This window comes from Leuciscus leuciscus, assembly GCF_965113295.1.
Source record: "Leuciscus leuciscus genome assembly, chromosome: 16".
NCBI classification, from domain to species: Eukaryota; Metazoa; Chordata; class Actinopteri; order Cypriniformes; family Leuciscidae; genus Leuciscus; species Leuciscus leuciscus.
In genome coordinates this window covers 38391082-38417243 of record NC_138740.1, presented here as the reverse complement: position 1 = coordinate 38417243, position 26162 = coordinate 38391082, and the positions used below count along the sequence as shown (strand labels likewise).

Sequence of the window (26162 nt, the reverse complement as noted above, 5' to 3'; positions counted from 1 at the left end):
TTGCAACACCCTTGTCCAGGCATATTTTGAGAAAATATCAATAATAGTTAAAATAAAATTGATATTGTCGTTCTCTTTTGCGTAGGCTGACATATCTACTAAATCGTCCTGAAACTGCTGGTCTTTCCCATAGACCACCACACGATTCCGCTTATAATTTATTGGGGCAGTTCGATGGAGAGTGTATGTGTCCTGGGTGGACAGCCAATCACTCACATCTTTATCGGATAATCTTACACCGTGTTGTTCTAATACAGCTTGTTTTAATCTGTCTTTACCTCCCAGAGCACCCGAATTTCTGGGGTCGTAGTAGATCTTTTTCATTAATTCTGCCATGTTAACGCTATGAGATTTCAGTCTTAATGAATCGAGTTACAAATTTGTTCAGTATTTTATTTTATTTCACAATATAAAGTCACTGTAACGAATGAATCCTCTGGAGGCAAGATGGAGCGGACCCAAATGCAACTTTAATTATAATAAACATAATCAAACATAAAGACTGTAAACTAGTAACTCAAAACAAGAACCTGGACATGGCATAAACACAACTAGAAACATACAATACTAGACAAAGACACAGGGCAAACATGAGGGCTTAAATACAAGGGAACACAAGCTAAACAAGATAACAAGGGGCGTGGTAAACTGAAACACCTGGGAAGACTAATCAACATAACGGGGAATAGCTGAACATGGGACAAGACACATGGCAGGATCACATGACAAGCAGGGAATCACATGACAGACAAGAACAAGGAACAAGACACAAAACCCACACCGTGACATAGCCCCTCCCCTATGGGCGGCTCCCGACGCACATAAAAAAAAACAAAAAACAATAGTTCAGGAGGGTGATGAAGCGGAGGTGGTCTTGGGGGAGGGATGGAGGGCCAGGTCCATGCAGGGGAATGGGACCTGGGCATAATAATGGCGGACCTGGGTCGTGAAGCGTGGGCGACCAGGGCGGAGCAGGAACTGCAGACGACCCTTCGGGCGGCCACGGCGGAGAAGACCCTTCGGGCGGCCAGGGCGGAGAAGACCCTTCGGGCGGCCAGGGCGGAGAAGACCCTTCGGGCGGCCAGGGCGGAGAAGACCCTTCGGGCGGCCAGGGCGGTGAAGACCCTTCGGGCGGCCACGGCGGAGAAGACCCTTCGGGCGGCCACGGCGGAGAAGACCCTTCGGGCGGCCACGGCGGAGAAGACCCTTCGGGCGGCCACGGCGGAGAAGACCCTTCGGGCGGCCACGGCGGCGTGGCCATGGTCCCATCAGGGGACCTACTGCCCCCCCCCAAACTTTTCTTGGGGCCAGCTATGGGGTTATGGACCGGGACAGACCCCTGTTCAGGAACAGACCCCGGCTCGGGAACAGTAACAGACACCGGCTCGGGAACAGGAACAGACACCGGCTCGGGAACAGGAACAGACACCGGCTCGAGTGTGTGCACAGCCCACACACACCACATGGCTGTGGCCATAATGGCCAGTGTCGCGGTCACTGAGGGTTCAGGCGGCGCATACATGGCGTGAACAGTCTCTGGTTGAGCAGACGTGACGTGAACCGTCTCTGGATCGGCAGACGTGACGTGAACCGTCTCTGGATCGGCAGACGTGACGTGAACCGTCTCTGGATCGGCAGACGTGACGTGAACCGTCTCTGGATCGGCAGACGTGACGTGAACCGTCTCTGGATCGGCGGGCATGACAGTCTCAGGCTCGGCGGGCATGACGCTCTCAGTCTCAGGCTCAGGCTCGGCGGGCATGACGCTCTCAGTCTCAGGCTCAGGCTCGGCGGGCATGACGCCCTCAGTCTCAGGCTCGGCGGGCATGACGCTCCCAGTCCCAGGCTCGGCGGGCATGACGCTCCCAGGATCAGGCTTGGCGGGCATGACGCTCCCAGGATCAGGCTTGGCGGGCATGACGCTCCCAGGCTCAGGCTCGGCTGAACTGGCGTGAAGTGCAGGCTCGGCTGGATTGGCGTGACGTGCAGGCTCGCTAGTGCTGGTGACTGACTCTGGATCAGCTGGAGTAGCAAACCCGAAGGCCCCCCTGACAGACACAAGGGCTGGGTCGAACATTTTTGACGACAGATCGGCGCTACTCGACACCAGCCTACGGGCTCGGGGCCAGATGATCCCAGCGTCCGATCCAGGGTGGTTACGGAGCTCTAGTTTACCGGGCTTGACAGGGCTGACGGGCTGAGTGGGCTCAGCTTCGCCCACTGTGAAGGGAGACCCACAAAATAGCAAAACAAAATCTATATATTGAGCTAGAGTCCATCTCGGGTCAACCTCAGGCAAATAAAGACTCACGTCCTGATCCAGTCCCATCCAAAAACAATCTTTAAGTTCCCTGTCATCCAGCGGGGCCAGGTGGCAACAAGCCACAAACTCACCCACATAGTCCTCTATGGGGTGGCCATCCTGGAAGATGGAGCAGAGTTTAGTTACTGGGTCCATGGTTTGGTCTAGTATTCTGTAACGAATGAATCCTCTGGAGGCAAGATGGAGCAGACCCAAATGCAACTTTAATTATAATAAACATAATCAAACATAAAGACTGTAAACTAGTAACTCAAAACAAGAACCTGGACATGGCATAAACACAACTAGAAACATACAATACTAGACAAAGACACAGGGCAAACATGAGGGCTTAAATACAAGGGAACACAAGCTAAACAAGATAACAAGGGGCGTGGTAAACTGAAACACCTGGGAAGACTAATCAACATAACGGGGAATAGCTGAACATGGGACAAGACACATGGCAGGATCACATGACAAGCAGGGAATCACATGACAGACAAGAACAAGGAACAAGACACAAAACCCACACCGTAGCTGTGTCCCAAAGTGAAGGCTGCATCCTCCGAAGACCGTATTTGAAGGCCGGATGGCCGTATTTGAAGGCCGATTGCGTCACCGCGGCGCGACGAAGGACGTCCCAATTCAAAGGCTGCATCCTTGGAAGGTCGCATTTGAAGGCCGATTGCGTCACCGCGGCTCGATGAAGGCTGTCCCAATTCAATTCTCCATCCTTCGAAGGCCGTATTCGAAGGCCGGTTGCGTCATCGCGCCGCGACGAAGGCTTCCCTGATTCAAAAGCGACGCCAAATGCACCCTTCGTTTCCCCGTGAAAAGAAGGATACATAAATGGACACTTAGCGGCCTATTCTACCCCATAAGTCATTGCGCGCCGTTGACGACAGCATTTATTTACTTATTTTTAAAGGCGGCCGAGACTAGAGATCGGTGGTGGACAGCAAATTCACATTTAAATGTAAGTATTATGTTTTAATTTACTCAAATAGCTAGCGAAACCAGAGTTAAATTTCTTATAAACTTCTTCTTAACTCCTTCGTCACCATTGCGTGGCTACATTTATCATGTAGTTTTAGGCAAAACTTGTGGTAATAACGTTATTAGTTTAACGACCTATTTGTAATATTTGCACTTGTGTATTATAAGAAATATCACTCACCCAATAAAGCCCAAAACAATAAGAAAAGCAGTAGATAAGGCAATGGGGTTTCACTTTTATGTGTTTTTGTAGTGCTGTCATGCTATGTGGTTTTAACCAAATTTTAGTATACAGAAATATGATTTCTTAAGTATTTTGTATGCATGTCTTGATGTGTCATATTTTGCAGTGTTAACAATGCACTTAAGATTGCTCCTCTGTGTTAAGTACCCTTTTCTGCTTTTTTAGAACAATTCAGGAAAAAATGGGTTTATATATATATATATATATATATATATATATATATATAAAGAAAAGTAATACACACATCTTTGCTGAAATGTATTGTCCTGTTGTTGTTAACAAGCCATGGTTCATTTGCTCTGCCTTTAGGATTGCAAGTGTCCTGGGACAGGAGAGGGTGTGAGTGGGAAACCCACTGCTGAAACTTGGCCCTGGTTTGTCCTCATGGATGAGGTGTTGGGACAGAGGCATTGCACCAACCCCCCTGTCCTCATCGCCTCAATCCCTGAGGACACACCAGGGCCGAGTTCAGTAGTGGGTGCCCACGGTGAGGAGGAGCCAGGGGCAGCAGCACCAGCACCACCAGTAGCACCAGCAGGAGCACCAGCACGAAGGCGGCGAGACAGGACGGGTTTTTGAACTTGATCAGAGAAGAAATGCAACTACAGAGGGAGGCAGAGGCGAGGAGTGCACAGGAAAGAAGGGAGAGGATGGACAGGCTGTTTTCTCTTCTTGAGAGAATGATTGAAAAATTTTCTACATATTCTTGTTTAACTTTTTTCACTTTTATTTTTTAAAAGAAAAATTATGTACATTTATTTTTATGCTACTTTAATTGTGTAAATAAAAGAGAATGAATTGTTCTGGACATTGTTTATTTTTGTAATGACAGTAATACTTTCTGCATGAAACAAATTCTATACCTTTTTATTTTTTCAAATAAAATTGGTAAATGAAAATCATTTGTTCTATAGGCTACATTAAAGCACTTTTTCCAACTATTTACAAAATAAGTTAAACATATCAAAATCAATATAAACATTTAATTTTACAATACATAAAATAAGAAAAAAATGATGTAGACTCTATTGAGCTGAGCCGCTGGACCGGGTCCGGGATGGGCTGCCCCTAAGGCCTCCTGCTGGTGGGACATCATCTGGGATTGTCTCCAGAGCGTTTGAGTGCATATTTCCACTATCCACTAAGTTGTCTACCAACAGCTTTGCAGGGCTGATTCAATAGACGGCTTTCTGAAAAAAGTACTTTTAATAACTACTGCATTTATATTAGGCTACTGCATTACTGCGTATATGTTGCATTTTACTTCTGAATATTTTCAATATACAGTAATATCTGGTTGTTACATTATATAGCTACTTTTGTGTAGTTTAATGTAATCATATTGTGATGTGAGGAAAAAAGTACTTCAGTAGGTTACTTCACATTTGTAAGTGAATAGGCTACTTAACGAAATATGCAGTTCCGAAAATTAAAGAAACAAAATTAGTCACAATATTAACAAATTGTTGCTCACTACTACAGCAGCGTCCCATATCAAAGGGCGCATCTGACGCGCTCGGACCGGTCTAGCCTACGAAGGATTGTTCTTGTCGCCTGGCAACTGTGACAGCTGCCAATGACGAGCGCGAGAAATACTGGACTTTTTATATTCAATTGGGTTTTGTATTCAAACAGGGCTAAACCGAAAATACATGACCTGGCAGCGCCGGGGCTAAAACATCCTCACCATGTCCTCAAGTAAAATATAAAACATAAAAATGACAATTCTGGCTCCATAGCTGTTTACTGTATCAAAATGAATGATCAGGATAGTAGCTGTCCTCTCGCACTGTTGCTTGGCGCCAGGAGCGGTGATCAGGAACACCTGGCTGCGCAATTAGGAAATCCAAGGAAGGCTACATGGAGCGTCCTTCAGAGGACGCATAGTCTGCATCCTTGAAGTCTGCGTCCTTCGAAGGATGCAGCCTTCAACATTGGGACACAGCTCGTGACAGTCACAAGCATTCTCAAACAATAAAGATATTTTTATTTCACCATATAAAAGTTACACAAGCATTTTCAAACAAAAGATATTTTTATTTCACCATATAAAAGTTACACAAGCATTTTCAAACAAAAGATATTTTTATTTCACCATATAAAAGTTACACAAGCATTTTTTTTTATTTCACAATATAAAAGTTACACAAGCATTTTAAACAATAAAAAGTTTTACTTTTTTTTATTAGAATGTAAGTAGAAGGTTACAAACATGTATAATGTGAATTATATCACGCAAAACAAAAACAAAAATTTCACAGACATTTCAAAATTCTTCTCCAAAATGTAATCGACTAAAAAATCTAAAATATTACATACATCTGGATGTTCATTACTTAACAAACTGCAGACATCAGTTACATATGTACAAATACACAATATATCTCCTATTCTAAGAGAGTCGTGGCACTCAGGCATTAGCTCGAGAATGTTTTTGATAACCGCAGAAGGTGTGCTCTCACTGGTGACAGACGTGTTTACCATATGATTCCATTCGCCCGATAATCCCCTCACGGCATTCATTAAATCCAATTAGTCGTTTTTCATCCCGAGTTATGGTGGTGTTTGTAGTCCAATTATTCTGGATAATCTTGTGGAGTAGGTTAGATATTCCATATTTAACACGTGATTTAAAGAAATATTTTGTAATCCAAGAGGTAGAGCAGAAGTTCCCCATTTTCAAACCTGTGTGATCTCCGGATCTTCAGATACGGCTCGTTTCCATTTATCCACAGCCGTGTATATTATTTCCTCGCAAGATTCATCGATCAGCTTGTCGCGTATTGAAGATAATTGTTCCACTATGTACATTTCATCTTTGAGACCGTATAAAATTGCCTCAACAGCTCCTTGGATCCTCTGGAGATGGGGGCTGCCTCCGTACTGACTCAAGGCCTGAGCTAATATGTTTTTCAACTCCGGGGTGAGAAGCTTCAGACTGATTTCTTCAAAGCATCCGTAAAAATAATATGCAGAAGGTTCAAACAAACAAGTATGTCTAGTTTGAGATGGGTGATCCACCGTGCACCCAATGCAGTGTTTCTTCATTTGTTTGTCTATCAAAAATTCCAGAATGACAGCCAAAATAGCTTTGATAATCCTGTGACCTGTGTCCCCGAGACAGCCGTCCGTCTCATCGTTGGTTGTGTCTGGGGTCTCAGCGTCAGCGTGAGGTGTTGAAACTCCGTAGTTTCTGAGGAACGCCAAGTTATGGTATCCAAGTTCTGTACAGAAATTATTTATCCATTCGATGCTTTTCTGAGGTAATCCATTTGTCATAGTCGGTAATCCATTTTTTGTAAATCCATCAGTAGCTCCAAGCAGTTGAGATGAAGTTGAAGGAGAACCGGTATCCTGAGACATGATGCGTTTGAATGAGTCAGAGTCCGGAGAGAGGGCCCTTTAAATGTTTGTACACAGTGGGGGGCGTGACGTGAATTCCACGCCTAGTGGGAGTCGCCCACTCAGGGTGGAAAAGTTTGACTTTAATGTTGTTATAGCGTTCATACGCGCTGGTCCATTGGAAAAGCTGATTGATCTTGGAAAAAATATCTTCCACAAGCGCTAGATCCTTCCATTGAAACATGAATTTCAGATCATATAATTTTAAATGTTCTTCCTCAGACACCGGCCAAGAGCATTCTGCTAAATTCTTTCCAAAATCACTGCACAGGATGTAGATGTAATCTTCAGGATGTTTGTTGATTTGATCCGCGAGGATTCGGTACCTTGTCCCCAAAGTTATTGCTGTCCATTCGGCAATAAAAAGTGGCATGTCCCCCCCGTCTTTCAAATCTGGCCATACTTTTGAATAGAATAAAACCCACTCTCTCTCCGAAAGAACTAGATCGGGGTCATCCGTTGTATTCGTTGTGAATCGTTCATCGTCATCCACGTTAACTAATCTAACCTCCATGTTGATTTTGTCATAAACATACGTACACGCACGTCCTCCAGATAAACGGAAAGCATATTTCAAAGAATCTGACGGCTCGTGAAGAAATCGCGTTAAGCATGGCCCATGCGTTTCTCGTTTTTTTCGTGGAGCTAAAGTCAAATCCTCCATAGCCTCAGTAATCCTTCTCTCGGGAGTTTTGGGGTCTGACGCCATAGCCATTTTACTTTATCTGATTTGTAAAAACCACAAGTAGTATTTCACTTGAAGTTTCCGCTGCTTTTTAAACTCTAACTGTCAGACTTTGGGAGGGGGATTCCTATGAGTGATGTCATTTGTATCATCCAATGACATCTGAGAGGTGTGTCTTAATTTTACACAACCTATGAGCTTTGAGAGGGGCGTGTTAGGGGGTGTGGTCTCTTCGGGCCGTTGCATCGGTTTTCTTTGGTCATTTAGCTTCGGCCACCGAGATGACCGGATGTGTTTTCTATTTGGGAGCTTGAAGGGGGTGTGGGAATTTCCCACGGTGACATCTGTTGGGGGCGGGGCTAGGGGCGGGGTTTGTGTGTGTCTCTCTGTAGGCCTCAGAGTGCTTCATTTCTGACTGACCTCCGGAGTGAGTGGACGCTCTCCACTACAACGAAGCACTTATATATCTTTAAACTCCGAGTCTTTAACAGCTGGGTATGTAAAAAACGTAACACTTTTTAAACTAGTTTGTGTTTTATGTAAACGTTTTACAAATACTGTCTGAAAGTTAAATGCTTACAAATCAATCTTTTCTGTAAATTAAAAAACTCTTAACTTGTTTTAATGTTTTAACATCTTTAAATAACACTAACTCATTTTTTAATATCTCTTTTAGAGAAAAATGCAATTTTAACTTATTTCATTGATGTTTTGAAAGTGATGAATGTACATCTGTCTTCTTTAATAAAAACACTGATCTCACACTCTGGCTATGTCTTTATTGTACATTTTTTAAAAAGTTTTAATTTACACTGTTTAGAACTACTGAGCGTGCGAAATTTTCCCACGCTTCAGATGTTCAACCCCTAAGGAGGCGTGACACAAATCCGATTTTCCCACGGTGTACTGTACAGCCCATAAGTGGGAGGAGCTAGCGTGGGAAATTCCCACGGTCAAAGGGGGCGGGGCTTTGAGGGCCATAATGCAATAAAACTGTCAGTTTTTTTTGATGGAAGGTGCCCTCTATTCTCTCTCATGTGTACAGTTGAGGCATGTGTACAGTTGAGACATGTGTACAGTTGAGGCATGTGTACAGTTGAGACATGTGTACAGTTGACATGTGTACAGTTGAGACATGTGTACAGTTGAGACGTGTACAGTTGAGGCATGTGTACAGTTGAGACATGTGTACAGTTGAGGCATGTGTACAGTTGAGATGTGTACAGTTGAGACATGTGTACAGTTGAGGCATGTGTACAGTTGAGGCATGTGTACAGTTGAGACGTGTACAGTTGAGACATGTGTACAGTTGAGACATGTGTACAGTTGAGACATGTGTACAGTTGAGACGTGTGTACAGTTGAGACGTGTACAGTTGAGGCATGTGTACAGTTGAGACATGTGTACAGTTGAGACGTTTGTACAGTTGAGGCATGTGTACAGTTGAGACGTGTGTATAGTTGAGACGTGTGTACAGTTAAGACGTGTGTACAGTTGAGACGTGTACAGTTGAGACGTGTGTACAGTTGAGACGTGTGTACAGTTGAGGCATGTGTACAGTTGAGACGTGTACAGTTGAGACATGTGTACAGTTGAGACGTGTGTACAGTTGAGACATGTGTACAGTTGAGGCATGTGTACAGTTGAGACGTGTGTACAGTTGAGACGTGTGTACAGTTGAGACGTGTGTACAGTTGAGGCATGTGTACAGTTGAGAAGTGTACAGTTGAGGCATGTGTACAGTTGAGACGTGTACAGTTGAGACATGTGTACAGTTGAGACGTGTACAGTTGAGGCATGTGTACAGTTGAGACGTGTACAGTTGAGACATGTGTACAGTTGAGGCATGTGTACAGTTGAGGCATGTGTACAGTTGAGGCATGTGTACAGTTGAGACGTGTACAGTTGAGACATGTGTACAGTTGAGATATGTGTACTGTTGAGACATGTGTACAGTTGAGACGTGTAAAGTTGAGACATGTGTACAGTTGAGACATGTGTACAGTTGAGACATGTGTACAGTTGAGGCATGTGTACAGTTGAGGCATGTGTACAGTTGAGACATGTGTACAGTTGAGGCATGTGTACAGTTGAGGCATGTGTACAGTTGAGACGTGTACAGTTGAGACATGTGTACAGTTGAGACATGTGTACAGTTGAGACATGTGTACAGTTGAGGCATGTGTACAGTTGAGGCATGTGTACAGTTGAGACATGTGTACAGTTGAGGCATGTGTACAGTTGAGACATGTGTACAGTTGAGACGTGTGTACAGTTGAGACGTGTGTACAGTTGAGGCATGTGTAAAGTTGAGACGTGTACAGTTGAGGCATGTGTACAGTTGAGACATGTGTACAGTTGAGGCATGTGTACAGTTGAGACATGTGTACAGTTGAGACATGTGTACAGTTGAGGCATGTGTACAGTTGAGACGTGTACAGTTGAGACGTGTGTACAGTTGAGACGTGTGTACAGTTGAGGCATGTGTAAAGTTGAGACGTGTACAGTTGAGGCATGTGTACAGTTGAGACATGTGTACAGTTGAGACGTGTGTACAGTTGAGACGTGTGTACAGTTGAGGCATGTGTACAGTTGAGATGTGTACAGTTGAGACGTGTACAGTTGAGGCATGTGTACAGTTGAGACGTGTACAGTTGAGACATGTGTACAGTTGAGACGTGTACAATTGAGGCATGTGTACAGTTGAGACGTGTACAGTTGAGGCATGTGTACAGTTGAGACATGTGTACAGTTGAGACATGTGTACAGTTGAGACGTGTGTACAGTTGAGGCATGTGTACAGTTGAGACGTGTACAGCTGAGACATGTGTACAGTTGAGACATGTGTACAGTTGAGACATGTGTACAGTTGAAACGTGTGTACAGTTGAGACGTGTGTACAGTTGAGGCATGTGTACAGTTGAGACGTGTGTACAGTTGAGACGTGTGTACAGTTGAGACGTGTGTACAGTTGAGGCATGTGTACAGTTGAGACGTGTACAGTTGAGACATGTGTACAGTTGAGACGTGTGTACAGTTGAGACATGTGTACAGTTGAGGCATGTGTACAGTTGAGACGTGTGTACAGTTGAGACGTGTGTACAGTTGAGACGTGTGTACAGTTGAGGCATGTGTACAGTTGAGACGTGTACAGTTGAGACGTGTACAGTTGAGGCATGTGTACAGTTGAGACGTGTACAGTTGAGACATGTGTACAGTTGAGACGTGTACAGTTGAGGCATGTGTACAGTTGAGACGTGTACAGTTGAGGCATGTGTACAGTTGAGGCATGTGTACAGTTGAGACGTGTACAGTTGAGACATGTGTACAGTTGAGACATGTGTACAGTTGAGACGTGTGTACAGTTGAGGCATGTGTACAGTTGAGACGTGTACAGCTGAGACGTGTACAGTTGAGACATGTGTACAGTTGAGGCATGTGTACAGTTGAGACATGTGTACAGTTGAGACATGTGTACAGTTGAGGCATGTGTACAGTTGAGACATGTGTACAGTTGAGACGTGTGTACAGTTGAGACGTGTGTACAGTTGAGGCATGTGTAAAGTTGAGACGTGTACAGTTGAGGCATGTGTACAGTTGAGACATGTGTACAGTTGAGACGTGTGTACAGTTGAGGCGTGTGTACAGTTGAGACGTGTACAGTTGAGACGTGTACAGTTGAGGCATGTGTACAGTTGAGACGTGTACAGTTGAGACATGTGTACAGTTGAGACGTGTACAGTTGAGGCATGTGTACAGTTGAGACGTGTACAGTTGAGACATGTGTACAGTTGAGGCATGTGTACAGTTGAGACGTGTACAGTTGAGACATGTGTACAGTTGAGACATGTGTACAGTTGAGACGTGTGTACAGTTGAGGCATGTGTACAGTTGAGACGTGTACAGTTGAGACATGTGTACAGTTGAGACATGTGTACAGTTGAGGCATGTGTACAGTTGAGGCATGTGTACAGTTGAGACATGTGTACAGTTGAGACGTGTGTACAGTTGAGACGTGTGTACAGTTGAGACGTGTGTACAGTTGAGACGTGTGTACAGTTGAGACGTGTGTACAGTTGAGGCATGTGTACAGTTGAGGCATGTGTACAGTTGAGACATGTGTACAGTTGAGACATGTGTACAGTTGAGACATGTGTACAGTTGAGACGTGTGTACAGTTGAGACGTGTGTACAGTTGAGACGTGTGTACAGTTGAGGCGTGTGTACAGTTGAGACGTGTGTACAGTTGAGACGTGTGTACAGTTGAGACATGTGTACAGTTGAAACGTGTGTACAGTTGAGACGTGTGTACAGTTGAGGCATGTGTACTAGAGCCCTGCACGGGCCTCAAATCTAGGCCCGAGCCCGGCCCTGGCCCGAGACGCTCAGGCCCTAGCCCGACTCGTGTCCGACAGCTCATCAGAATTATCAGCCCGAGTCCGACCCGAGCCCGTTTTTTTTTTTTTTTTTTTTTTTTTTTTTTACAGCGGCAGCCTGCCCTATTTGCATCCATTAAAATATGTCCGTTTTGTTCGTTATGTTTCTTTTCTTTTCATTTCTTTATTAAGTTAATTTAGACAAATGTTTGAAGCATTAAAAATAAATAAATAAATGACGACCAAGCAAGCCGAGCCAACAGCGAGTAAAACATGTTTGATCAATTTAGCCTCTCAAATCAACGCTAATACTTTACTTGGCTACAATAAAATCCATAGATATAAAACACTTCAAGCATATCACACAGACAGTTAGTTTAATGTTTATTTATTAAACCACAGTGAGTAAAACATTTTTGAAATACTGAGGCAGGCTCAGGCTGCTCGCAACAGCGCTCGCAAACGAAATGAGCAATAGCCAATCTAAACAAATTAAATTAAATAAATCAAAAACAAACTTGCAGGTTATCTTACCTAAAAAAATGCACCACAGAACATGGCCATTCTTTTTTCCAGTAGTTTCCAACAGTTAAACGGAAATAAAGTCCAATCAAACGAAAAGTTAGAACAGTCTCTACAGAGCATCGTGGAGAAAAAGAATAGCATCCACAGTGGAAGATTTTAACCCAGTCCTCTCTTCTATCACTCTGCGATTTTTCTCTTAATATTCTCCATTATTTGCACATGAGGTGAATCGTTGGTTGCGCTGACGGGAAACCTGTGTGTGTGTGTGTGTGTGTGTGTGCGTGCGTGCGTGCGTGAGACTGTCATCAATCATATGTCAGTGTAATTTTACGATTATGAAAGTTATGAGGTTATTAAATGTCTTTCTATGTTTGTTTTTCTATCGTCGACGTCAACTTCTCATATTTTTTTAATTAATGTCTAAAAATATAAAAAGAAGGATAACCCAAAAAAGGCCCGAGGCCCGGCCCGCATGTGAACTATGACGTGAAAATTGGCCCGAAGCCCGGCCCTAGGGGCGTAAAAAAGTCGGGGCCCGTCGGGCTCGGGCTGAAATGCAGGGCTCTAATGTGTACAGTTGAGGCATGTGTACAGTTGAGACATGTGTACAGTTGAGACATGTGTACAGTTGAGACGTGTGTACAGTTGAGACGGGTGTCTCAACTGTACCATGGCACTGACTCAACTGTAGGCTACCACATATGGGTACAGTTGAGACAAAGTTGAGACAAAAAGCACCTTATTTTTATGAGCTAATTGTGGAAAATATAAACTACTTGTGGGTATTATGGATTGATAATATCTTAGTCTACAAGATAATGAAATGTCATGTGGAAATTCACTTCTTTTCAGTATCTATTTTTGTTCGAAAAATCTAAACGCAAAAAGTCAAGTCAAGTTTATTTATATAGCGCTTTTCACAATACATATTGTATCAAAGCAGCTTCACAGTATTAAATTAAAATAATACATCAATCTTTGTTTCTAGTGGAAAACGTCCACGTTTGGTAATGCTGATCAATAGTATTGTTGGTTGATTGATTAATTAAATTAAATATCCCCAAATATCCCCAACTGAGCAAGCCAAAGGCAACAGTGGCAAGGAACCGAAAAACTCCATCAGGTGACCTAATGGTGTCCTAAAACTCCATCAGCTGACCTAATGGAGAAAAAAAAAAAAACCTTGGGAGAACCCAGGCTCAGTCGGGGGCCAGTTCTCCTCTGGCGTTTATGAACTAGAGGCCGGATTGTAGTTTGAACTGTAAGATTAAAAGTATTATATGAATGCCTGGCTGAAGAGATGTGTCTTTAATCTAGTTTTAAACTGGGAGAGCGAGTCTGAGCAACGAACAGTATCAGGAAGACTATTCCAGAGTTTTGGAGCCAAATGTGAAAATGCTCTCCCTCCTTTGGTGGTTCTGGATATCCTAGGTATGACCAAAAGCCTTGAATTTAGTGATCTTAAAGAGCGCGATGGATTATAGGGCGATAGAAGATCCGTTAAATAGACTGGAGCTAAGCCGTTTAGGGCTTTATAAGTCAGTAGCAATACCTTGTAATTAATACGGAACTTTATAGGTAACCAATGCAGTGATGATAAAATTGGTGTTATATGATCATATTTTCTTGATCTAGTAAGAACTCTAGCGGCGGCATTTTGGACTAACTGTAGCTTGTTTATTGAGGATGCAGGACAACCAGCTAATAAAGCATTACAGTAATCCAGTCTCGAGGTCATGAATGCATGAACTAACTTTTCTGCATCAGAAACTGATAGCATATTACGTAGCTTAGCAATGTTTCTAAGGTGGAAAGGCTGTTCTTGTAACATATGAAATATGATTTTACGTTCTCCATAGTTTACTGGAGTTATGATCGATTTTTCTCCATTTAAATAGACAAAATGGTAGCGGTCAGATAGGTATGATTTGAACCAGCTTAATGCTTGTCCTTGAACACCAGTATAATTTTGTAGTCGATCTAAGAGTATTGTGTGATCTATAGTGTCGAACGCAGCACTAAGATCAAGTAAAACTAGTATTGAGATACAGCCTTGGTCAGAAGCTAAAAGTAAATCATTTGTGATTTTAACGAGCGCAGTTTCAGTGCTATGATGCGGTCTGAATCCAGACTGAAACTTTTCATAGATGTCATTTTCTTGCAAGAAAGAGCCCAGTTGAGCGGACACCACTTTTTCTAATATTTTAGACATACATGGAAGATTTGAAATGGGTCTATAATTTGCTAGGTTATTATGATCTAATTGTGGTTTCTTAATGAGTGGTTTTATAACTGCCAATTTAAATGTTCTTGGAACATGACCTAAAGATAAAGATGAGTTAATAATATTGAGGAGAGGCTCTTCCACTACAGGTAACACTTCTTTCAGTAGTTTAGTTGGTATAGGATCTAATAAACATGTTGTTGTTTTAGATGAAGTGATAAGTTGATTTAACTCTTTTTGTTCTATAGTTGTTAAGCACTGTAATTGTTCTTTCGGGGTGATAATTGAAGCTGAATTATAAGGCGCGATTGAAGATTGAACGTTTACAATTGTGGTTCTGATGCTTTCTATTTTCTCAGTGAAGAAGTTCATGAAATCATTACTACTGAACTGTAACGGGATATTTTGTTCGGGTGACGTCTGTTTATTTGTTAGTTTAGCCACGGTGTTAAATAAAAACCTTGGATTGTTTTGGTTGTTTTCTATTAGTTTGCGGAGGTGCTCAACCCTGGCAGCTTTTATGGCCTTTTTATAACGTGACATACTGTCTTTCCACGCGATTCTAAAGACCTCTAAATTAGTTTGTTTCCATTTACGCTCTAAAATACGGGTTTCTCTCTTTAGAACATGCGTAGTATTGTTGTACCATGGTGCTTTAATTTTCTCTCTGACCTTTTTTAATCTAATGGGTGCAACAATATCCAATGTTCCAGAGAGAATGGTGCGCATAGTGCTAGTTAGTTCTTCTAGTTCATCTGTTTGTTTGGGTTCAGGCAGCAGCTGAGACAGATCAGATAAGCAATTTGAAAAATTATCTATGGTGGATGGAAGGATTGTTCTGCCTGGTCGATAACGCGGCGCCGCATGACATATTACAGCAGTACGTAATATGCAAGTTACCATGTAGTGATCAGTGACTTCATCACTTTGTGGAATGATATCTATATCGGTAGGATCGGTTCCATGTGATATAATTAAATCGAGTGTATGATTAAGACGATGAGTTGGTCCGGTGACGTTTTGCTTGACCCCAAATGAATTTAATAAATCTGTAAACGCAGCCCCTAACGCATCATTTGGATTATCTACGTGTATGTTAAAATCTCCAACAATTAATGCTTTATCGACATTGACTAATAGGTCTGAGAGAAAATCTGCAAACTCTTTTAGGAAATCAGCGTAAGGCCCTGGCGGTCTATATACGGTAGCCAAGGCTAGAGATAATAGGGAAGTTTTTCTAACATCTAAGAGCGTAACATTTAGTACAAGTACTTCAAATGAAATAAACTTATAACCCGTTTTCTGAGTAACATTGAGAATATCTCTATAGATTGTTGCAACACCGCCGCCACGACCAATCAGACGGGGCTCATGCTTATAACAGTATCCAGGAGGAGTAGACTCATTTAGACCAAAATAATCATTTGGTTTAAGCCAGGTTTCAGTAAGGCAAAGTACATCGAAGCTATTATCTGTGACTATTTCATTTACAATAACTGCCTTAGGTGTGAGTGATCTAATGTTTAGGAGACCTAGCTTTAGAAATTGTTTTTGTTTACTAATAGCAACATTTTCTGTTTTAATAACAACTAGATTTTTCCTAGATCCTGCAGTAGATTTATTATTTGATCTCACTAAACGAGGAATAGACACAGTTTCTATGCAATGTTCTACACTAGTATTTATATCCGTTAAATTGGTGCAGCAGAGACTATGATTTGGACTTTTGGTTACTACTCAAGTGTCTCAGCTGTACTCAGTCTACCCTATTTGATGTGCTTTTTTATACACAGAACAACAATTTGCAATATAAAGAACAACATATTATACAATTATTTATTGTGTTAGGAAAATACCATATACATAAAAAGAAGTGGGCTCAATGCAAACCAAATTTTTCACATTTTAAAAATGACTTTAAATGATATGAAAATCTTTTGAAACAAACAAAAAAGCGCTGAAAATATGTAATGTTAAGTCAAGTCGCCTTCATTTATACAGCGCTTTTAACAATATGGATTGTTTCAAAGCAGCTTTACAGTGATAATAGGAGATTACAGTAACAGAGATTGTTTAGGCTTTACAGCAGCTTTAGAATAAAGTTATTGTCCAGCTAAAGTTAGTTTTGATTGATTCACTTCCATTGCACAGATCATTAATTAACCTCTTACACGACACCATAACAGAAAACCCAATGTCTTCCGGCTGCTCATTCGCACAACAACAGTGTTTGGTGCTTGAGAACGCAAACCTTGAAACAGGTTCCAAGGTGAAGAGCCTTGAACATTTTAGAAAAAAGGTTATCTCTGCGCAAACCTCAAAAACGCAAACACCTGAAAACGCATCACGTGTTTACTCAATAGGTATACGCGTTTGAATATATATGTGCGCAGGCGTGTAGTCATTCTCTACAAACCAACCCTCAACAGACTTGTCTGGCCTTAAAAATGTATAATAAAGAATTATCAAGTTCAAGTTCTTTATTCAGTCATGATGTTATTACAGACACAATAACATTCAATGCTGAATAGGAGCATGAGGAAGACATAGCCTTATAATTTCATGGCCCTTTTTTCAATAATCTGAGCTGGCACAAAACAGATGGCTTTTTTTATTATTATTTATTTTTCCCTATGTCGAGGTACAATATTACTTCACATGTAAATAATTGACAGTTTCAAATTTGTCAAACATTGGTTCTTATGCTTCACTGCCTTCGTATTTTCCAAGTAAATTTTTTTAATACATTTTATTGAAGTGAACAATCGTGTTACATGATTTTTGAACAATGTCCAAAGAGTTCCATAAACTTTGTTTTTGTGAGGTGCGTAAATATGGTACACAAAAATTGCCTTTTCTTCTGTTGTTACTGTCTGTGATTAGCATGAATTTGTTTTGGATATGTATTGGCAACAAATTATTTTTCACTCTCCACATAATTTGTAGTATTTTAAATTTGACCAACTCTTTAAATTTCAAGGTCTGCAATTTTATAAACAGTTTGTTTGTGTGGTCTCGTAAACCTTTGTAAGTCTTCTTATCGCTTTCTTCTGAAGTAAGAACAGCCTTTCTGTATAACTTGTGCATGCATTACCCCACACTTCGGAACAGTATGTTAAATATGGAACAATTAAGGTTAAGTATAGAAGCTGTAATGAAGCTTCATCCAATGTGTGTTTAACGTTGATAACCTGATGATCGATATGAGGCTTCCAGCTAAGTTTGCTGTCTAGGATAACCCCCAAAAATTTGATTTCTGAAACACATTCAATATTTACATCCTCAATAACTAATTTTGTACATTTCATGTTTTCCCTTATTTCCAAAAAACATATCATTTGTCTTATCCCAATTTAAAAACGATTTATTATAATCAAACCATTTCTTTAATTCTGTAATTTCCCTTTCAATAATGGCCATTAATTCATTGAAATCTGTCCCGGTCTTGAACACAGTTGTGTCATCAGCAAACAACAAAAAAATCATGTCTTTGGAAGCCTCAAATATATAATTAATAAATAATATAAAAAGTTTAGGGCCAATTACAGAACCCTGGGGAATTCCGCATACAACAGTTTTACAGTCCGAGGTATGGTTTTTAAATTGAACATATTGGCTTCTATTACTTAAGTAGCTTTCCAGCCATTTATATGTCTGACCCCTTTATCTGTAGTGTTGTAGTTTTGTCAACAATAGGTTATGGTTGACAGTATCAAACGCTTTCTGTAAGTCCAGGGATATACTTACAAGATACTGTTTTTTGTCCATTGCAGCAAGAATTTCTTCAGTTAAATGAATTAGTGCAACGGCGGTTGATCTATTGGATCGGAATCCGTATTGATAATCAAAAAGTAAATAATTTTTTTCCAAAAATAGATCTAATTTATGAGTAAACCATGTGTCTATTATTTTAGAAAACTGTGAAAGTATTGAAACAGGTCAATAATTATTAAACTCATGTTTATCTCCTTTTTTAAAAATAGGTATCATCTTCGCAGTCTTCATCTTTTGAGGGAAAACACCTGAACTACAAGAAAGATTGAAAATATAAGTTGAAGGGTTGAAGTATGCAATGTACAGCTTTTAGGGTACAGTTTTATTTATTATTTATCGCTTTAGAATTATCTATTGCTTCTGTGTAGCGGAAAGCACGGTTGCTATGATTGCCAACTAATGCCTTACTTTGAGCAATGTCTGAATTGCTTTGAACTAATGCTTTGAAAGCACTGGATTTTATGTAATTTTCCTATTTTATTTTTTTTCCCTCTAACCCAGGACGGGTAATCCGTGCCAGGGAAGTCTGAGAGCATGGAGCTTTTGAGCCCACGGCAACTTTTTGGACTTTGTCATTTTTAAGAGCTTGTATAAATAGCGTGAGCTGGCTTAGGCCATGCCTCACTAGCGAAACTATTTACCATGTGAATAAGCGCGAACAAACGAGACTTCACCGAGATTTCAGCTTGTGAGCACTAGAGATGCACAGTTGGCGGTTACAGCCGCGGACTCCGCGGATAAAACGCGGATCGGGCGGATGACGTGACGAAAAATAATATTTTCATTAAATTCGGACGGGTGGCGGGCGGTTGAACCAATCAAATGAACCAATCAAATGAAAAAGATATGTATACATTCAGCGGATGGCGGGCGGGTGCGGTTTTAAAAATTGGTCAAAAACGTTGGTGCGGATGGATGGCGGACGGATGATGAGTTTTGTGATGCGGTTGCGGACAAAATAATAGCCCATCCGCGCATCTCTAGTGAGCACAGTAAACAAACACTGTTTCCTAGTAACTGCACTTAAAGGGATACTTCAGGATTTAGCATTAAGCTTTGTATTAGTAGAAAACCTGTAGTATTTTTGAATTACCGTGCTTTCCACCCTCATATCCCCCTGAGACGAGAGATTTATGTATTTTTTGTCAGGAAAAAATCCTCCGATGACGCAAAAATCGTAATTTTGTGTCATCGGAGGATTTTCTGGCCAGAGACTAAAGACTACAGCCAGTAGAAGGTGTTGTTCCGCATGTTTTCAGCCCGTCCATAGAGGGATCTCACTCACAGAATGTACACACAGTGTCAGCCGTCTTTCTTTGGAAGCTAAGCTAGCAGGCTTTTGTTCTGTGAAGAAAGCTGAGTAGTAGGAGAAAGCTGAGTAGTAGGAGAAAGCTGAGTAGTAGGGGTTACCATCCTCTTTTTCCCAGACTTGTCCGGCGGGCGAGATAGTTTAAAATGTCCGGGATTCGGCTTTTGGTTTCTGCAGTCGCCATTCATTGTTTACACGCACACCTTTTGTTTCAGTCTAACTGAATTCATTCCGATTGGTGAATCTGAATGTAGTGTTTACATGAACTCTAAACAAGTGATCGGTTGATGTGCGTTTTACCATTGCTAAGAAAATTCCCGCTCCTCCGTGAGAGATGCGAGACCGGCGCGTCTCAGTAATCACGCCACCGGCCTCGCGCTGTTCTCCCGCGGCCGTCAGCCTCGTCCTGCTCGCCACAGTAAACATGATGAATGGCGACTGTAGAACGCAAAAGCCGAATCCCGGACATTTTGGGCGATCTCGAAATCCCTGGAAAACTCATCACGGAGTCTCAAATAGTAGCCAAGCCTTGTTTTCAACTGCGCTCTCTTACCGGTAGGCGTGGCTTGGGAGTGGCCTCCTAGGGCAGCGAAGCAAGTGCATTCTGGGAGTTGTTGTCTTTCATCCACATAAGCCAAAAATACATTTTCTGGCTTTTCTCAGTCTAGAAAGCTCCAAATTCAAAAATGTCTTCACATTTCTTCTACATAAATGACCTATTTTAAATACACATTCATCTTTCCAGAGGTGAAGTATCCCTTTAAATCAAACGAGAAAAGGATACAAAACTCTTACAGTTCTTGTCACCTCCTGTTGCTCAATATGACCGAAAGGCAAGAGGGGTGGTACTGAAAGTGGGAGACTGAGTGCACGTCAGAAACCTTGGAATAATGAGGGGGTCCAGGGAAGTTATGATCCTACTGGGAAAAGGTGGTTTATGTGGTGAAGGGGCAGGTGTCTGATAACCCAGTTTATATAGTCTCCCCTGAAAATGGGGACAATAAGAAAACTAGGACACTGCACCGGAATCTACTGGTGAATGACTTGCCCACGACGGCATTCCCATCAACCAAACCTGAAAGACAAGAGGTCAGACACCCAACAGAGAAAACATCAGAGACAGTGACATGACAAACTCTGATGAGGAAAGTAGTGGAGGAGGATACTGGCTGAGAAACCCAGTTAGCTGGACAGAACCGATGAATAGCCATCTACCTGAGCGAGCACCTGTTAGAGAAGAGTTCAATCAAACGCAAAGAAGGGAAGTATCAAGGATACTGGAAAAATTCACCAGAAAGAGAACCAAATACTTGGTACCACCTGTGGAGGACGATGTGGACGAGGAGAGAGAAACAGCTGCTTGTGTTGAGCCGGAGGGAGTAGCAAGAGAGGCTGAAAGTCTAAAGGCTGATTTATACTTCTGCGTTGTTGTCCGCATTGACGTGCAATTACACCTGCATAGGAAGCGTGTGAAACCCGAGGGAGCGGTTCTAGCAGACCAATCACAGCGCTTGCATCCACGTGGAGTTGACGCGTTGTTACATTTTTGGAGAGGTGCACGTCAGGGTATGCCGAACGGTACGCGCGCTACACACAGCCTACGACGTAGCTACAGCGTGAGTTCGACGCAGAAGTTTAACTCCTTAAAACCATTGCTAAAAACAATTAACTCTTTTACCTCCATAGGAGTGGATTATTGATGGATACACAACACAGAGATTCCGTGGCTTTCTATGCTTCTAGTCACGTGACTGGCAAGTGCGATCACAGAGTGAGCTTCAAATATACACTTAATGCTACCTATTAACTCATTAACATGAGCAAACAAACTTTTTAAGACCCAAAAACTATTAATACAACACTAGTTAGATATAATGACCACTGGGGCAAACTTATCTCATTTCCCTCATGTTATAGTGAGCATACATCAAGACAAGCAAATCGCACTTGCCAGTCACGTGACCAGAAGCATAGAAAGCCACGGAATCTCTGTGTTGTGTATCCATCAATAATCCACTCCTATGGAGGTAAAAGAGTTAATTGTTTTTAGCAATGGTTTTAAGGAGCAAGTGCCTTTTGGAATACACACTTTCACAGTTCATATGAAGTAAATTCATACTAAATCTCATTGTGATATTGGATATTGGTATTACTGTTTAAAAAATATTATATAAATATAAAAGTTAAATGTTAACTATAGAAAGTAAAATGAAGAAATGAGACCAAATGACAAAAGGTGATTTATTTTGATGTTGGTGACAAAACTGATGTAATGAGACCGACAAAATAATGTGAATTAATGCTTTAAAAGCAAGTGTTGTACTTGCAAGTAAAAGTTGTGAAGTTAATTTATACAGTTAATAAAGGTATAGAGAGAACTGAACATTTAAAGCTACACTGTGTAGGATTTTCTCCCATCTAGTGGTGAAATTGTTTATGACTACCAACTGAATATTAATTTCTAGCCCCTCCCATTCCGAAGGCGTTATAACTCCTATGGTGGCCGCATTATTTCAAATCTGCCGGCAGTCACAAGTAATCTCCCCCTCGCATTCGTCACGGTGTCACTGAGTGAAAAAACGCGAAAGGCGAAGCTTGTATGTCCTTCTTTGTCTAATGTATTTTCAAGATGGATGTGCAACATGGCTTCCGCCATTCGAGCGACTCGCTCGTATGTATTCTAAATGGCAGATTATACACTTACGAGAATACTTAATTAGTTGGTTGAAGTGATTACACATTAATGAGAATGTATAATTTTGAAATAACGTGTTTTTTGCTAAAAATCAACTTAAAATATTACACAGTGTAGCTTTAAGCTCACATGCAGTCATTTTATAGCTTTATCTATTGATTCTAAAGTGTATTTATATTAACTTCATTTATATATATTTATTTAAACTGTGCGTAATAATAATTGATCAACTCAAATTGTACATGTGATTGATTAAGGGTATATCTAATATCTTAATCATACAAAATTATTATTCTAAATAAGCATTTGTAAAAGTGTCAATTGCTTTATTTAATAAATTGCTTTATTGTCAACATATTTATTGTTTCAATTGCATTAGCAATACACACATTTTATTGAACATTTATTATACATATACATATACATTTCATTCATGACTGGTTTCATATTTGTCAGTTACACATGTTCCCCAGAACCCATATTCACCCACACACATAATGCAATGTATGTCATATTTACAGGATGATGTAAACACACACACACTTGAGTATGTGTTTGTGTTTTTGTCACCTTATGAAGACTTCATGGTCCCTACAGAATCTCCTAAATCTCAGATTTTCTGCCTTTTTGTGGTATATTGAAATACATGTATGAATAGTAGGTGTCACTAAGGTACCAGTTGCCTAGTATGATATAAATGCCATGAAGAAGTGTTGAGAGAATGCTGTAATAAAAGTATATAGATAAACGTCGAGTTCACTGAAGTTTATTACTGTGAGATATACAACACTTTTGTTATATCTTTTCTTATAATTTAGATCTTAATCTAAAGGTTTGGAACAGAACACTCCAGTTCTCTTGACAATACATTGTTTAATCAGTGACTGAACATGATGGAGAATATGTTGTCGTTTAGGCAAATCGAATTTCTGCTTTCTAAAAAGAGAAGAAAAAAACATTCTCTGAAATATAACATACACAAAGATCATTATAACATCAGATTTGGGCACTGGTTCTATACAGTTGTAACTGTATATCATGTGTAAATTTCTCACCTGTGACTCTTCTGAAACTCTGCAGAAACTGGGAATGAGAAACACAAACATCAGATTTTAGCATTCATACATCATAAATTAGTCTCAAGTGCACTGGATGCTGCAGAAAAGAAAGTTAGCAGGATCCTTTACAAGATCCTTTGCAGTTACTTTAATTTACAAATAAACTCAAATCTTCACAAAAAATTCGAACCAGAAACATGAACAGAACAACCAACTTAGTTATGAAGATAACAGACAACCGAACTGATTAAACACACAGGGCTTAAATACACAGCAAATGAACACGACACACCCGAACAGGACAAAATAGTAACCATGTAAACTTATGAACTGTAAATGTAAATGATGCTTTTCCTATAGAGTTTTTGAAGGAAAAAGCCAGAGAAGATGAAACACTGTTGATGAATAAAGATACATAACAATGTTTGATCTTAAATAGCATAAATACTCACAGTTTGGTTTGCCACTGTAAATGCTGTTTTGTCTGAATAGACTCTGCGTCTTTGGTTCATTAGATCGTAAATTTTTGTCCTTTTTTGTTGCCATTTTTCTCTTTCTCTCTTGTCCGTTAGATTAATTAAGTTTGTGCTGGTCATTATATGTTCTCCCTTGTGTTCATTTCTTATAAATACTGCCTTTGTATTATCTGTTATAAAAAATATAAAGGTTCAATTTAGAGTTGTGAATACTGTAAAAAATATTGAAAGTTGAAAATAAAACAAAGATTATCGGAGTATGTTTTACAAGAAAATACTATTTCTGTTTTTCATGTTTAATTCAATGTGTTACCGATTCTTTCTAATTAATTGTGAAATTGACTTGCAATTTCTGAGAGAAAATTGTTTCTTCAACCAAATCTTTTTCAGTAAAGTTTAAAATTAGTTAATGATTGATTTGCAATACAGGTTTATAAAGAGTAATATTCACCTTGTGATGAGCTGAAAAGAGGGAATCTCCAGTGCAGCGCTGAGATCTGTGCTGATGATGTGCTGTATGAAGTAATAAAAAGGAAAGTAAAATGTACTTTTACTACACCTGTTTTTGGGCTAGTTATGGAATCCTGCGGGACCGGTATCACTGCATGTCCCGCAGTTAGTCAAGTTAATATGACTAACTTCAAGTTAATTGTTAGTTGTCAGACTAGTTCTTAAAGGTCCCATGACATGCTACTTTTTGTAGGCTTTAATATAGTCCTTAGTGGTCCTTAGTACTGTATCTGAAATCTCTTTCCAAAAATTCAGCCTCGGTGCAGAATTATAGCCACTACAAGCCAGTCCCAGAATGAGCTTTCTTCAGATGGGCCGTTTCGGTGTCTGTAGCTTTAAATACTAATGAGGAGGAGAAAGGCGGCGCAAGGTGGAGGGTGGGTGTGGCCTTGACCATCTTGCGCAACGGTACCATGCATGTTTGTTTATGTTGGATATATTGCAATGGCACGAAGACACGCAGTCGTTCAAGCATTTCAGTTTGACCCAGAATCTGATCCAGATGGAGAAGCAACGGATGAAGAAGTTGCAACTCAACGGCTCCAGCAGGACGTTTCCGAATGGTTAGTTTAAAATATTATGTCTGGATACGGTACTTTATTCGGATGGTTTACAGTTATCATCATGTAGCTAACGCGAACCTACTGTTGCCTTTTCATGAGAGATCTGTAACGTCTGTAATTTATCTTATTACAATTGCATCAAGCTCTGCGATCTTGAAATGCGGATATCGCGCGCGCCATATAACCAACAGGAAAACGGTTATCCAAATAACAAAGACGTGTACAACACTCGCGTTACAGTATGTGTAACTTGATGCTGTCTACCTTTACATTAGCGCAAGTAACTGCATACAGTAGCTGCATAGCTAATGTGACAGCCACATTCTATGTGCTAGGTAACCATAAACAGTAAAGCAACACACTTATATATCATTTGTTGACTTACTTGTCCGACATTCAGCAAGCCCAGCTCTGTATTGACCATTCGATGTTCATTTGTACATCCAATTATTGAGCAATTATTATGCTTCGCTCGCTCAAAAGCCATGATATCTCTCGTAGACAAACTAAAATCGTGCGCGCGCGTTCTACTTCCTAGCTCATTTTCTCATGGGCGAGAAATATTCTCTGGGCGGGCAAAGCAGAGAAAGGGGAGGTAACATTTCTCCTTATGACATCATAAGGAGGAGATTCAAGATCAGCCCGGTTGAGCTTCCATTTTCTCAAAGGCAGAGAAAGATAGCAAAAGCTCGATTTACACAGATTAAAATTTTTAGAAACTTGGGGACCATATACAGGCTAGGGGAACTCATATTAATGTTAAAAAACCTCAGAAAGTGGAAATTTCATGTCATGGGACCTTTAAGATGTGTCTTAATTTAGCAGCTGTTTGTTTATTAAGTCTCTGGTCTACTCAAGGCATTTTGGCGTTGTTACATAAGGCTTTTAACATTAGCCTACCACTAAAGTCAAACCATTCCACCTCAATATTTGCCTATAAAAATGTTTTACAGTCATTAAAAAGCAGCATGGTTTTTCCTTTGGAAGTTCATCTTCACCCTCTCTGTTCCTTTTGACCAA

The 26162-nt window shown here is 40.7% G+C and overlaps 1 protein-coding gene and 2 long non-coding RNA genes across 3 annotated transcripts; 1 reads left to right on the top strand and 2 right to left on the bottom strand.

The window, feature by feature from the left end:
* Positions 1 to 420: 420 nt before the first annotated feature.
* On the bottom strand, positions 421 to 2828 carry LOC309477191 (uncharacterized protein). The gene is made up of 2 exons (XM_082140362.1): positions 1382 to 2828; positions 421 to 1339 (listed from the first exon to the last, which is right to left on the bottom strand). The coding sequence occupies exons 1-2, from the start codon at positions 2456 to 2458 to the stop codon at positions 800 to 802; spliced, it is 1617 nt and encodes a 538-aa protein (XP_081996488.1). The 5' UTR covers positions 2459 to 2828; the 3' UTR covers positions 421 to 799.
* LOC309477192 lies at positions 2827 to 4353 on the top strand. The gene is made up of 2 exons (XR_014198568.1): positions 2827 to 3281; positions 3855 to 4353. It is a non-coding gene; the product is annotated as an uncharacterized lncRNA (long non-coding RNA).
* An 18507-nt stretch (positions 4354 to 22860) lies between these two features.
* LOC309476821 lies at positions 22861 to 24262 on the bottom strand. Its single transcript, XR_014198383.1, has 3 exons — positions 24046 to 24262; positions 23591 to 23618; positions 22861 to 23471 (listed from the first exon to the last, which is right to left on the bottom strand). It is a non-coding gene; the product is annotated as an uncharacterized lncRNA (long non-coding RNA).
* Positions 24263 to 26162: the final 1900 nt, after the last annotated feature.

Excerpts from the sequence above, each read along its gene's own strand:
- LOC309477191 (XM_082140362.1), bottom strand. The coding sequence starts at position 2,458 with ATGGACCCAGTAACTAAACTCTGCTCCATCTTCCAGGATGGCCACCCC. Across the intron at positions 1,340-1,381 it reads CTGTTCCTGTTCCCGAGCCG|GGGTCTGTCCCGGTCCATAA; the intron begins GTGTCTGTTACT and ends GTTCCTGAACAG.